At 45.7% G+C, this 15086-nt stretch overlaps 2 protein-coding genes across 2 annotated transcripts in view; one reads left to right on the top strand and one right to left on the bottom strand.

The window, feature by feature from the left end:
* RAB43 (RAB43, member RAS oncogene family) overlaps window positions 1–15086 on the top strand; it is a 57675-nt gene that overhangs the window by 30314 nt on the left and 12275 nt on the right. The gene's annotated exons all lie outside the window — the stretch shown is intronic.
* ARFGEF2 (ADP ribosylation factor guanine nucleotide exchange factor 2) overlaps window positions 13084–15086 on the bottom strand; it is an 89583-nt gene continuing 87580 nt past the window's right edge. Inside the window, exons 38-39 of the mRNA XM_008159199.3 lie at window positions 14205–14322; window positions 13084–13683 (exon numbers count right to left, since the gene is read on the bottom strand). Of these exons, the coding sequence (XP_008157421.2) occupies window positions 13507–13683; window positions 14205–14322 (295 nt within the window). The 3' untranslated portion in view covers window positions 13084–13506. The remainder of the gene's footprint in view (window positions 13684–14204; window positions 14323–15086) is intronic.

Genomic DNA, 15086 nt, shown 5'->3' on the forward strand with positions numbered 1-15086 from the left:
GGCTGCGGCTGCGGCGACAGCTGCCACGTTCTCAGGTTTAGATTTGACAAGATGGACATGATTCTAAGTGGACCCTCCTTGTGGGAAATCTATCCAAGGAATGAATCCTAAAAGCAAGGACACCTCTGGCACAGGAATGTCCCTGAGAGCCGGTGTGAACACAAAAGGGGCCTCCCTGAACCTCACCGGCTCAGGGGCTGTGTGGTGGGCCTGACAAGCTCAGAGGCCGAAAGTGCCCCCAGAGGGTGGTCTGAACATTAAAATTCCCCTAAACATGAATTGTGGCTGGTCGTCCCTCCTGGGCCTATACCTTCCTCGATAAAGGCCAGTCTCTACCTGAGTGAGTCTATTCTCTCCTTTCCCCGCCCCCAGGGCACCAGAGCTGGGGAGCACACCATCTCTATGTGCTGTGTTACTTATTAACGCTCCGGTAAGACAAGTGTTCCTCCATTTCACTTTTTTTTCAATCCCTGAGATTTCCCCACTTTGCTTTATGTAACCCAGACGTTGGCAAAATACAATGTTTGACTTGAGTTTCTAAGCTCATGCGCTCTAGAGACCCCAGGTGTTTCCTCTAAAGCCAGCCTGTCTTCCTGTGTGCATGTGTCTGCCTGGCCCTGCTCTGCCCTTCCCCGTGCTGACACCTCAGCACCCCTGCCCTGCTCACCCTGCACCAGGAAGGTGCACTTGAACGCCTAGGAGGATGGGGAGGCCGAGGCGGGACGGCTCCTTGCAGGTTCTGTCCTTGTAGATGCGTGGAGATTAGGGAAGGGTATTCGAATAATCCTTGGCAGAGTGACCAGTGGGAACGCTGGCGGGCAGGAGAGGAGCGGACCGCTCCCTCTTCTGCAAACACTTGTCACTTTATGGCCAAGGCGTGCGCTGCAGTTCCTCTACTGCCCTGCTCCAGAACTGCCACTGGGGGGCGTAGTGCAGCTCCGCATCGGTTCTCAGCTGAGCCCCTCTGTCTTTCCACCTTTAGGATAGGATGAGCAGATCCAACACACAGGGCCCTGCGGCGGGGATGTTGTGTGCAGCACCCGGGGCGGTAATAGGAGCTGCCCTGAGAATAACAGAAAAATGGGAGGTGAGTCCGGAGTACACAGGACTTTCCCTTTCCTTCTCACCACTGCAAAGGCCGCTGCTGTGTGAATTTCCCAGTCTATTTAGCCAGTTCTCTGCAGATGGGCATCTGGATGGCTTCCCCTGAAATAATGCTGCCATGAGTTGTCTTGTGTAGACTTCATTTTGCATTCTTGCTATTGTATCTTTGGCATGAAAATTTAAAAAGCCAGAGTACAGGCTCAGAGGGAAAATGCAGATATAATTTTGCTAGGCATTGGTAAATTCCCCTCCATATGGACTGCCCCATTTTGTGTGCCCTCCAACAGCGTAAGAGCATCCCTGTTTCATCACATTAACACTTTGTGATATAAGTTGCAAATTTTTTTCTAATTTGCCATTTGTCTTTTTTACCTTATTTGTGTGTTTTGGGACACACAGCTTTGTGTGTTTTTTTCTTATGTGTTTAAATTTTATGTTTGGTCATAAAACAAACCTCAGTAAAATTAAAAGCATTGAAATCATACAAAATGTGTTCTTTGACCACATGGAATGAAATTAGAAGTCAACGATAGGTGGAAATTTGTGAAATTCATAAAAATATAAAAATGAAACAACATGATCCTAAATAACCACTCAGTTAGAGAAGAAGTCACAAGGGAAGTTAGAGCATACCTGAATGAAAACAAAAACACACCATACTAACACTTAGAGGGTGCAGCTAAAGCAGTGCTTACAGGGAAATTGATAGCTGTAACCACCTACATTTAAAAAGAAGAAAGATCTCAAATCAAAAACCTAAACTTCCACCTTAAGAAACTGGAAAGCCAGGCTCAGGGGTTGAGCATCACCCAGGAGCCAAAAGGTCATTGGGTTTGATTCCTGGGGTCAGAGTTGCAGGCACAACCCCCAGTAGGGGGCTGTGCAGGTGGCAAACAATCAATTAATGATGTTTCTCTCTCTCTCCCTTCTTTCTCTCTCTTCTTTCTTTCTTCTTGTTTAAATCTTTATTGTTGAAAGTATTACAGATGTCCCCCTTTCCCTCCACCTGGTTCCTGTCCCACCCCAGGCCTTCACCACCCTGTTGTCTGTGCCCATAGGTGATGCATAATCTCTTCCCGCCCCTGCCTCCTTCCCTCTGAGGTTCATCAGTCTGTTCCATGTTTCCATGTCTCTGATTCTACTTTATTCATCAGTTTATTTTGTTCATTAGATTTTTTTTTTCTGCAAAAGGCTTTATTGTTTCATTTGGTCCAATGCATGGGAGAGGGCTTCAGGGTGGTTAAAGAATGGCTAGTAGTTTTGGGGAGATGCTCAGGTAAAAGCCAGAGACATCGGGTGCAGAGGGGCCTCTCAAGGCCTCTGGGCTCCAAAGGCTCCTAGTCGTGCTTGAGGGTGAGCCTTTCCATGAGATACTGGCCCAGCCCAGCCTGGGGCCGGCAGCCTGCGGAGGTGAGTCAGGTGTCGCCCCTCTTCTTGATGAGTTTCACCTCCTCACCCCGGAAGTGGTTCTGCAGGAGCCACAGGATGAGGGGCTGCGCGGGGAGAACCCAGGGCCTGCAGCTCCAAAGGGCCTGGTTCAGGTGCCTCTCCAAGGCCAGGCGGCTGCCATGGTCCTGAGTTTTGCCCACTCATCTGGGGAGGCTTCAGCGCGTCCTGGAAGAGAATGCGGCCACCGCGCTGGTTTTGCAACTCACGCTTCTCCGCCAACTCGCAGAAGAAGTGGCCCAGGAAGCCCAGAGAGAGGTAGGTGCAGGCGGCCGGCAGATGCAGGCTGGCCAGGCGGTTGACCGCAGCCTCCACCTGGGTGGAATAATGCTGACGGATTTGGGAGCTCATGGTTGTTCGGTGATAAGAAGTTAATAAAACACTGTTGGCTGGCCCCGGAGGTGGCTCTGAAGGTGGAGACTGGATGAGCCCAGGAGAGAGGCCGGAGGCGGGAGGAAGGGGCGTCCCTGGGTCTGTTCCGTCCGGACACTGTTGAAGCCGAGGGCACTGCTGTTCATTAAATTTCTTGTTCGTTTATTTTGATTTTTAGATTCAATTGTTGATAGATATGTATTTATTGCAATACTGGTTTGGTGGTGATGAACTCATTTAGCTTTTTTTTTTTTTTTTTTGTCTGTGAAGCTCTTTATCTGACCTTCAATTCTAAATGATCGCTTTGCTGGGCAATCATGTGTCTCTCTCTTGTTGATGTTTCTCTCTCTCTGTCTCTCCCACTTCCTTCCACTCGCTCTAAAAATCAATGGAAAAATATTCTTGGGTGAGGATTAACAAACAAACAAAAAAAAAGAGATAACTCTTATATCATCAATAATCCTCATTTTATTGCTTATCTTTTGAAATTTTGAAGGGATGTTATTACAGAAGGAAGGAAAAGGATATATGAATTGTTGAGAGAAGTTAAAAAACTAGTTTGTCCCAATAAGTTGGTTACTTCTGAATGAGGAAAAAGAGACAAACTAAGAAGGACAAGGGAAGTTGTAGAAGGTTTGTGGAAAAGGAATCTTGTAAAAGGAAATTTATGTGTGAATGATGCTGGACACCAAATATGGGAACGCGTTTACCTCCTAACCCAACAAGGACTAGTAACTATGTGAATTCAGATGAAAGCTGAAGTAGCTCTGAAAAACATGGCCTTTTTTTTTGTTGTTGTTGTTAATCCTCATCTGAGGATATTTTTCCATTATTTTTAGAGAGAGTGGAAGGGAGGGATGGAAGGAGGAGGGGAGAGAGAGAGAGAGAGAGAGAGAGAGAGAGAGAGAGAGAGAGAGAGAGAGGTGAGAAAGACACATCAATTGGTTGTTTCCTGAATGCAGCCCGGCCAGGGCTGGTGATTGAAGCTGCAACCCAGGTGCGTGTCCTTGACCAGGAAGCAAACCTGAGACGCTTTGCCGTGCTGGCTGGTGCTCTAATCACGGACCCACACCGGCCGGGACCATGCAATTTCTTCTTAATGAAGTCTCCCGTTTGACAGGGTGTTCTTGTTTTTAGTCCTTAGCAGAGGGTATCTTTTCCACTGATTTTTTTTAGAGAGAGCGCAAGGGAGGGGGAGAGACACAGAGAGAGAAACATTGATGTGAGAGAGACATTGATTGGTTGCTTCCTGCAACCAGCCTGGGGATCCAGCCTGTAACCGAGGTACTTGCCCTTGACCTGGAATCGAACCCGGGACCCTTCAGTCAGTGGGTTGATGCTCTAACCCCTGAGCACTGGCTAGGACCGTGGCCAGCAAACTGCGGCTCGCGAGCCACATGCGGCTCTTTGGCCCCTTGAGTGTGGCTCTTCCACAAAATACCACGGCCTGGGCGAGTCTGTTTTGAAGAAGTGGCGTTAGAAGTAGTTTAAGTTTAAAAAATTTGGCTCTCAAAAGAAATTTCAATCGTTGTACTGTTGATATTTGGCTCTGTTGACTAATGAGTTTGCCGACCACTGGGCTAGGGCATTTGACAATGTGTTTTATTCAAAAGGTTATTAACGTGAGCCCACCTCTGTATTTCTGCTCCAGAGCCAGCAGATGTCAGTACTGTGCTGTGCTCCCCACACTGGGGCCGTGCCCAAAGATACAGTGATCTCTACCCACAGACAGCAGCAGATCCTTTGTGGGAGGTCCCTCTTGGGGGACTGAAGGGAGCATCAGGGCTGCAGTGCAGGGGAGGGATGGAGACAGTCGCTAATGGCTCTCAGCACTGAGGTGGTGAGGGCAGTGCTCAGAGGCAGTCTCTAGAGCCAGACTGCAGGCTTTTTTTTTTTTTTTTTTTAATATATTTTTATTTATTTCAGAGAGGAAGGAAGAGGGAGACATTGATCAGCTGCCTCCTGCAGGCCCCCTACTGGGGATCGAGCCCACAACCCGGGCATGTGCTCTTGACCGGAATCAAACCTGGGACCCTTCAGTCTACAGGCCGACGCTCTATCCACTGAGCCAAACCAGCCAGGGCTAGACTGCAGGCTTTAAATGGAGCTGTGTGGCCTTAGGCAAGGTTATTGACCTCTCTGAGCCCCAGGTACCCCTCTATAAAAAATGGGGTGTGACGAGGATAATAGTACCTAACCTTCTGGTGTGGTTGTGAGAATTAAAGGGGAAGATGTGTGCCGAGCAGATGCCTTGCACATTAAGAATCCAATAAATGGTTATTGCTGTCACCATTAATTTGCTGCCGGGTGCGACCACAGAAACGAGAAAGGCTGAACAATGGCTGAAATGGCGAGAGCACGGAAAGTGATCAACAGGGAAGGCCCGGGGGAGGGGTGACGCCCTCTTTCCTCCTTCGGGAGAGCGAGAGGGGGGAGTTAGACGCGAGGAGTCCAGGAATGTGGAGCTTCAACCCAAAGCCCTTGAGCTCCTGTGGCCTTGGGATTTGAGGCCCGGCACCTTCCAGAACTCTCTCCGAGGGAAATAAGTGCCGCGGGCAGGCCTGGAGGGGAAGCGGGCCTCCAGGCAGCAGCTTCCTCTTCGGTGGAGCAAGGCAAATGGAGAGGGCAAGTGCCAGCAACCCACGAAAGCACCGGGAACGAATTCCCTTGAATTTGGGCATTGTTCTGTGACCATCCTGGAATTTCCATTTAAAAAGAGATCCCTGCATGATTCCACCAAAAACTAACTGAGTGCCCGTTTTGTGTCTGGTACTGAGCTCCAGCTGGCGAGACTCAGAACAGTTAGTTACAGTTCCTGCCTTCGGTTCCTGCCTTCAGGGGCTTGCTTTCTAGCCGGGAGAGGGCCTCAGACAGCCCCCTGCTATGGTGCCAGGCTCTGAGGAGGCACGGAGAAGGCAACTGAGGAGTTAGTGCTTGGCCCGAGGCCTGGAGGAGGAGAAGCCAGCCACGGGACAGTCTGGGGAGAGCGCATTCCAGGCAGCCAGCGGGAACAGCCAGGGCAGAAGCCCTGAGGTAGGAGCAGGTGTGAACTCTAAAAACGTCAGGACTCTTCAGTGGGTCAGTAAAGTGGAAAAATGAAGGCCGTTCATGAACTGACGGGAAAGGGGTGAGGCGAGGGCAAGAGAAAACAAGGGCATGCCGGCCCAGCCTCAGCATCTTCTCTCTTCCTCTTCATCTCAGGTCCTTGTCTCCACTTCTGCAGCGTATGGAAAGGTCCAGGGCGTGACCCTACCTGCTCTAACGCAGGTGTTTGCAGTTTGCACCCAGCAGTTCAACCGACAAACAGGAGCCTAGGGACATCCGCTCCTCAGAGACCAGCACGATGCCTCTGGTTGATGACCCTCCTCCCAGATTGGCTGGTGTGCTCTGGAGACAGAGTCTGGGTCTGAGTCCCAGCTCTGCCGCTTCTCACCTCGGTGGTCCAGTTACACAGCCTCAGTGGGCCTCTCTGGGCCTCAGTTTCCTCATCTAAAAAATGGGGGTCCAGCCTGGCCAGTGTGGCTTAGTTGGCTGAGCGTCATTCCAAGCACAGAAGGCTTGCCTGTTCGATTCCCGGTCAGGGCACATGCAAGGTTTGCTGGCTCGATCCCCAGTTGGGGCGCGTACAAGAGGCAACCAATCAATGTTTCTCACTCACATTGATGTTTTTCTCTCTCCCTTCCTCTCTAAAATCAATAAAAAATATTTTAAAAAATGGGGGTCTAATACTGCTACATACGCATAGGGTTGTTTTCACTTAGTGCCTGGAGTGCAATAAACCGAAAGGTGATATGAGCAGCCTGCTCACTGTAGTGCCCAAAGGGCAGAACGTTAGCACGGTCCCTTCTGCACCAAGACTTCCTGCAGCTTCCATGGCCCACCCACTGGCCTCGCCTACTGGCAGTGCTTGGTTTTTGCTGCTTTTCCAAAACCCCTAGCACTCTGGAGAAGAAAACCAATATGCCTTTATTTGAGCTAAAATGCACTTAAGCAAACATATTTACTAGAACACATGGGTATTTCTCTCCTTTAATTTTTTTCAATTACAGTTGACATTCAACATTATTTTATTTTATTTTTTAATAATTCTTCATTGTTGCTCTGGCCGGTTTGGCTCAGTGGATAGAGTGTCAGCCTTTGGACTGAAGGGTCCCGGGTTCGATTCCGGTCAAGGGCACATGCCTGTGGGCTTGGTCCCCAGTGTGGGGCGTGCAGGAGGCGGCCAATCAATGATTCCCTCTCATCATTGATGTTTCTATCTCTCTCTCCCTCTCCCTTCCTCTCTGAAATAAAAAAAATATATATTAAAAAAGTAATTCTTTATTGTTGAAAGTATTACATATGTCCCCCTTTTTCCCTCATTGACCACCTCCCGCCCGCCCCCACCCCCTGCCCCACCCAGGCCTTCAGCACCCTATTGCCGTGTCCATAGGCCATGCGTACGTGCATACACGGTCTTTGGTTGATTACCTCACACCCACCCACCCTCCCCCGCCTTCCCTCTGAGATTCTACACTCTGTTCCATGCTTCCATGTCTCTGGATCCACTCCATTCATCAGTTTATTTTGTTACTTACATTCCACATATGAGTTTGATCATGTGATACTTGTCTTTCTCTGACTGGCTTATTTCACTTAGCATGATACTCTCCAGGTCCCTCCATGCTGTCTCAAAGGGTAAGAGATCCTTCTTTTTTACTGCTGCATAGTATTCCATGGTATAAATGTACCACAGCTTTTTTATCCAGTCATCTACTGATGGGCACTTGGGCTGTTTCCAGATCTTAGCTATTGTAAATTGTGCTGCTATGAACATAAGGGTGCATACATTCTTTCTGATTGGTGCTTTGGGTTTCTTAGGATATATTCCTAGAAGTTGGATCATTGGGTCAAACGTTAGTTTCATAGTTAATATTTTGAGGAAACTCCATACTGTTCTCCACAGTGGCTGCACCAGTCTGCATTCCCACCAGCAGTGCAGGAGGGTTCCTTTTTCTCCACATCCTCACCAGCACTTGTCATTTGTTGATTTGTTGATGGTAGCCAATCTGACAGGTGTGAGGTGATACCTCATTGTTGTTTTAATTTGCATCTCTTGGATGGTTAGTGACTTTGAGCATTTTTTTCATGTCTCTTGGCCAATCTGTATATCCACTTTGGAGAATTGTCTATTTAGGTCCTTTGCTCATTTTTAAATTGGATTGTGTGTCTTCCTTTTGTTAAGTTGTATGAGTTCCTTATATATTTTGGATATTAACCCTTTATCAGATGTATCATTGCCAAATATGTTCTCCAATACAGTGGGCTCTCTCTTTTTTTTTTTTTTTTTTTTTTTTTTTTGCTGTGCAGAAGCTCAATATTACTTTATATTAGTTCCATGTCACATGAGTATTTCTTAGAATAAATCAATATAAATTCTTTAAGCAAATCTGAATTAGGTTAATGAAGAGGATGCTATAGAAGCTTTATGCAAAGATTGGGAGTCTCTGGAAAAAATGAAAATTGACTATTATATAAAACTTTCCTCAAAGACTCAATTGTCAGTTGTGCACCAGATAAGGTCAGCTTTTGTCTGGAAATAGGCATTAAAAAATATACTAAAATCATTTTTGCCAGAATCCTTGGGGCACCCCATCCTTTCGTCTTTCCTTTTGCTGTGGGCATATAGTTGCATTTACTAAGCTGGAAACCCAAGACATGACACAAATAACTAACCAAAGACAATTCAACGGACTTCTTAAACTGGACAACAAGCATGTTTACACAAGTTTGCAAAAATTCCCAGGAACCACTCTGGTCCTTTGAAAATGGAAACTTACTTTTACCTAAAATGTGCCCCAGTCTGTTGGCAGGGCACAAATGCACTACAATGCTGAAGTTATCTTTCCAAATGCTTAATTAACTAAGTAGCACTTTAAATCAGGTCCAGCTGGTCCTTCCCCAACCAGGGACCTCAGCATGCTTTCCTTGGTAAAACGGGTAAGCAGAAGTGACTTTTTTTTAACAGGAAGGCCAAAGAAAGCTGAAAGTGTGTGGCACAGATGGACTTGTAGGCCCCACAAAACCAAGCTGAAGAAGCCTTTTTAGACTTAGAGAAGGAAGTCACTTCAGTTAAGGTCTTTTCGACCTCAGCACTATTGACATTGGGGCTGGGCGATTCCTTGTGGTGGGGCTGTTTAGCAGCATCCCTGTTCCGCAGTTTCTATTAACTACGTGTCAGTAGCAAATACACCCCCACCCCCAACCCCAGGTGACAACCAAAATTGTCTCCAGATGCTGCCACTGTCCGGAGGACAGAACTGGGAACCACTGCTCTAGGTAAAAACCCAGGCTCTCCCTGCTCTGGCGAGATGCTCTTTAGAAGCCTTTTCCAGAGAAAGGGCTGTCCTTTTGTAAGCCTTCACCGGGAGCTCCTGAAACGTAGTGCCACAGAGAGAAGCTTACTCCAGCGAATTAATAAGGATGACAACGTATTAGTGGGGCATTTTAAGTACAATAATGATGTACAACTTTAGAGTATTTCAGAAAGAATGGACTTTGTATTCAGAGGCAGTGAAGCCAGGCCTCGAGCTTACTGTCTTCATATGTGGGCACCCTGCTTGAACCTTAGAACTGCCTCCCACTCAATGACCAGCTGGCTACCCTGCGAGTCTCCCTCTGCAATCTTGCCCTCAATGCCAGCAAGAGGGGATATCTTTTCTTGGGAACAAATGCACTGATCAAACTAATTAATAAGTGACAGTGGGTTCAAGAGATAAATAAGAATCGTCTCATGACTGGATTCCCCCCCCCCCCCCCCCCTTTTATGGGGTGGAGGGAGGGAGGGAGAAAAGGGGAACCGTACTTGAAAAAACCCCAAACCCATAATTAATATTCTCCCATTGTTTGACTGGTGTGGCTCAGCGGTTGAGCATCAACCCAGGAACCAAGAGGTCACCGGTTTGATTCCCGGTCAGGGCACATGCCGGGTTTGCGGGCTCGATCACCAGTAGGGAGTGTGCGGAAGCAGCCGATCGATGTTTCGCTCTCATTAATGTTTCTATCTATCCCTCCCCTTCTTCTCTCTCTAAAAAGTCAATAAAAACGTATTAACAATATTCTCCCATTATTAAACTACAAGCTATAGCTACCATAAGAATAAACTAACCCCAAACTATGGCTTGATATACATATGAATTACTCCATGAAAACCAGCTTTACTTTTTAAAACTTTATTGATTTACCACCTGATTAAAGCATGGGATATTTTAACAGTATTATACATAATATTTTTACATAGAAAACTTTACATAGCATTTCATATTATATAATTCTGCTTATTCTTTCAAAAATGTATACATCCATTGGGCAAGGAATGCTTTTCATTAAATTACCAATATTAAATGCACTTAATCATCATGTATAGATTAAACAAAAGTAGCTATTAACGTTTAGGCATTTTAAGAAGGTAAAACATGTATTTTGCACGTAAAGAAATATTTGATATGCAGATAAAATTTTTTTAAAAATTAGAACACTGAGAAAAATGACACCTTTGATGAGTATCTTTTTATGACAGCAAGGATTTCCAGATATATCCATTCTTTTAAATACTCAGCTTTGGTTTCTTTGTTTCCCAAACTACAAAGCTGTCGATAGCAAAACTCCAAGATTTCATGTGAGTCCAAGCTATGTCTACCTTAACACAAATATAGAAACAGAATTCAAAAAATGCAGTACTGAGAATCCAGCTTCTGTTTAAACCAATACCATTTGCATCATAACAACAAACATCTGAATGAGATGGTCATACTTTTGTCAACAGGTTCCTTTAATAACTATTAAAGACTACTAAATGTATAGTCATAATCACAAAAGAACCACAAAAGGAGTTTTTTTCTTTTTGCGTTTTGTACAAAAGTCACCTGTCAGAGGAAAACGTTTGTGTTTCCAGATATTATTATACAATTTCCATAATGTATATTCTTTGGTTGTGTGTGAGGAGTACCAGGGAAAAAGTGTGTTTGATTCTAAAGATACATATTTGAAATGAAATTTCCCGTCTGTTTGTTGTTAAGATACCAAAGCTGGTGATTCCTATAAAGGACAATGAAGAACAAAATTGCTCAAAGCAGCAGTATTGTAACAAAAACTTCTCTGGAGACCCAGCACATACAATCAACACGTAAAGCATTCTGGGAAAGAAATAAGGCCTTGGAAACGCTTCCCTCTTCTCCTTGGCTGCGTTAGTACACGGGGTCCTGGCCCGGCGCTGCGAGCCCACACACCCTTCTCACTAGTGTTTGAGTGGCACAGCCACGTTCGCCACGAGACAGAAGTGGAATTTAGGCTGAATGGCTTATTACTGGAGGTAACGGATTTCCTCTGTAGGTCACGGTCTGAAGACAAGAAAAATTACCCTTAATGGTTTTACGTCCAGTTTTTAAAAGTCCATGCTGGTACAATTCAAATGCCTCATTTAGAAAATGGAATTGTTTAAAAGACAAAGTTAAAAAGAAATGGAAGCCTGAATGTTTCAGCATGTAACAAAATGTACTACACATTTCTTACTCCGCAAAAAGGAGGCAGAAATTAAAGAGAAGGCAGGAATATACTGGAAAAGTCTTGCAGTCACTGTCGATGAAGCAAATGTCCTATGACAATCTCAGAGGGAAAGGAAAAACCTCAATCAGGGATGCAGCTGTACCGAAAATGCAATGAACATGCGTGTTCCCCATTTGTGCCTTTAGGACAAATGTCGATGGAGATGCCCGACGTGTTGGGGCTGTGACAGACCATAGTACCAGGAGTCAGTCAGTCTTAGAACGGAGCTCCCACGTTCACTGCCAAGGTGTAACGGATTCAAGACAAGTCAATCCACTGTGCTCTCCCGTGTCCCTTCCTGTTATATAGCTCCTCGTAAATGTGTGTAAATAATGTAAAAACAAAAACCTGCTTTTTTTCTTTGGCAAAGAAATGAAAACACTTTTGGGGAAAGAAAGAAGTAGACAGAGTACCGCTGGCCCAAACCAAACATTTCTCAAGGCTGTTAAAAGAAAAACATTTAAGAAATGGGTTTCTCGATAAACAAAAGCACCAGAAATCCTTCTCTATCAAGAAAAAAAATCTGATTTTATAGATAGGTTCCCAACTTACTAACTGCTAAGGCACCAGAGTTGACATCGATACAACCCGATTGACAGGACTGAAGGGCGTAGGCAGCAGTCTGAATGCTTTAAGAACTCTAACACTTTCCAATGCCCAGTGCTGCCCGAGGTGAGCAGTGGGCGAGAGGACAAGGATGAGGTGTGTGTGCTCTTTCTCATGGACTCCGAATACAGTGAACTTCCTAATACGCTGCTCGCAGGCTTTGGGCCGACCGGTACACTGCCCGCTTTCACATAAGGTGCATCAGAATCCAGTTCCACTGCAGCTAAGAATATTGCACCATCGTTAACATAGAAAGGGCCTCAGAATCGAACCTTCCAAAGAATTCAGCTCCTGGGCTCAAATTAGCAGAAGCACTGGGCACATGTCGCCTCCTGCCAAGGTCACAGACCAGCTGTGCTGGCCCCCAACAGCACAGGTCTGCTCTGGCTGGACCCGCACACGGGCCGAGGAGGTTCAGAGCAACCGTCTCCCGCACAGCCACTGCCCTCTCTCGAGGACCCTTCACTGGGGACTGTGCAGAGCAGGGACACTAACAATTGGTACGCTCACTATTCTGAGGTAAAAATAAAAGGTTTACTCAAATATAAACTAACTCTTAAATTACTACTTCATATATTAGATTTCAGTGTGTGAGATGGACAATGTATCCTGGAAATTTAATTTGATACCCATCCACCACAAGTGCTTACTTCAAGGAAGGCTAATCATCTTCATTAAATTTTTTCTTTTCCTATAGACTTTTTCTCCCCAAGTTACTAAAACAGGCAGAGCCAGGAGGCACTACTTTTCTTTAACCTTGCACGCTCTTCTAACTTAATCACTAAACTCTGCCTTCAATCAAATCTTCAACAATGTTTTGTAAAGTACTTTAAAAATCACTCAGACATAAACAAAACAGGGAAACACCTCCTTCTGTCCGCTACATCTCCCCAAACTAGTCTATTGAAGCTGACTCACAACTGACAAACACTCGAACTTTCTAACACACTCAAACAACAACAAAACCCAGCATATTAGGTGGCACTCGGCCGTTACAAGAAATTTTATTAACAGACTCTAATAGTCACGAACCGATACAGCTATGTCCAGTATTTTAAAGGAGAGCGACTTCCTCTGACAAAATGGTTGCAGTCAATCATGGGACATCCCTAGAGAGGGCAGCATGTGCAGCGACAGGTCTGACCGGCAGTTCAGTCAGTGGAATGGAATGACGGAGATGAGACTCCCCACCCGCTGTGCTCACTGGGTCTGCAACAGTTTAATACACCGCCACACGCCCTCTTCAGGACGCTGAGGGGCCAGCGCAGAGGCCAGCTTTATCCAGACCATCCTGAGCTCCAAGATGCCGACTCCTTGTTTCTAGGATCTGCCCCTTCAGGAGATGTGCCAGCAGAGGTGGCGTGGCGAGTGTTCTGCAGGGCAGCAGGGCCAGCGCTACCACGCCGGTGACAGGGTGCCCGCTGCCTGTGCCGGCTCTTCGGGAATCCATATCTTATACACCACACCGATCCGCAGGAAGAACTTCCGCAGAACCGCCCGGAGCTCAGGGATCAGGTCAAACTGCATGATCTCACACAAGTAGGGGTAGTACTTGGAAGCGTGTGCTTTAAACTTGAGGTGGGAGAGAAGGAGAGAGGGTACATTAGACACAGAACTACGTTTGGGCACTCGTGTTACAGAAGTGTTCCCCTCACTCTGGAACTCCTTGCAGTATTGGTGCTTTTTGCTATTAGAAAGTTGGTGCAAAATATTTGCCAATTAAAACTTCTTTTCATTATATTTAACTCCAAATACAAATTTAGGGATAGCCTGGCTACAAAAGGAACTTCAGTTTTAGTAGAACAAGTTCCCAGAGCTAGACCAGTGCTGCCCAGTCTCAATCTCTTCCCACAGCCGCCCTGAAGACCACCACAGCGCTGAATGGCCTGCAGCCTTCCCCGCCGGGTTCTGGGAGAGAAAAACCCAATCGCCTAAGGCTTCCATTGTCTGTAATGAACCAACCCCCCATCATGTACAATGCTACTAGCTACGTATCCATCCTTGGAAGAGTTGAGAAGATAGTTACCTCGCACTCTGAGTAAAAAGCCAACCCAAACCTATGTCTAGTGGAGACACAGTTTATTGGCTTATACCTTTTCATCGTTTATTTTGAGGGTTTTTGTTAGGAGTAACAGCAGGAGACTTGTCCAGGCCTCCCGATGGCTTTCAGAGTTCACGGTGATGAAGTAGGCGAGAGCCTCACTGCACACGCTGGAAGAATCAGAAGGGCACACGGAACGAAAGGTGAGCAGCTCACGTTCTACTGAGTGGAGAATGCTTTATTCTCACAATGAGCATTTACCAAGCACCTGCTCTGGCTGTGCCATCTTGAGCAAATCTGAGCCTCAGTTTCCTCAGCTGTAAAATGGGGATAAATAACTATACCAAACTCAAGGGCTGTTGTGAAGAGTAAATGGACTACGTATGTTAAATGTTAGCTAAGCTCAGACCTGGCACATAGCTGGGGCTCAATTAGTGTTTGCAGCACAAAAAGCATGAGAGCTTATTATCCACAGTTAATTATAACCTGCCTTTCTCTTCTCAGATCACATACGATTGCTAATACTTAAAACATGTTATGCTAAAAACACTTATGTATCTTCTTTAGAGAAACTTTACACAACTATGTAGGTAAATCTCTGTTGGGTTTAAGCTGAAATGAGCAACAGGTGTGCCCTTTAATCCTTCTTTCAGTTTATGACTTGTTAGTCATGTACTCTCATTGTAAGAAGCTGAAAAGTGCATAAAAGTAAAAAGGAGGAAAATATCCATAATTCTATTGTCCTGAGGGACACATGACAATATTTTGGCATAGTATTTCCTTCCAACTTTTTTGTCTATGATAAAAACAAAACACTGCTGAAAATCCTAAGTATACAACATAGTTTTACATCTGCTTTTTTTGGGTGAAACTTACTGATTTCCACATCAGGGAAAATATTTTTAAAAAACTTTATTTTTAATGGCTGCATATT

The sequence above is a fragment of the Eptesicus fuscus genome, chromosome 12 (assembly GCF_027574615.1).
Source record: "Eptesicus fuscus isolate TK198812 chromosome 12, DD_ASM_mEF_20220401, whole genome shotgun sequence".
NCBI classification, from domain to species: domain Eukaryota; kingdom Metazoa; phylum Chordata; class Mammalia; order Chiroptera; family Vespertilionidae; genus Eptesicus; species Eptesicus fuscus.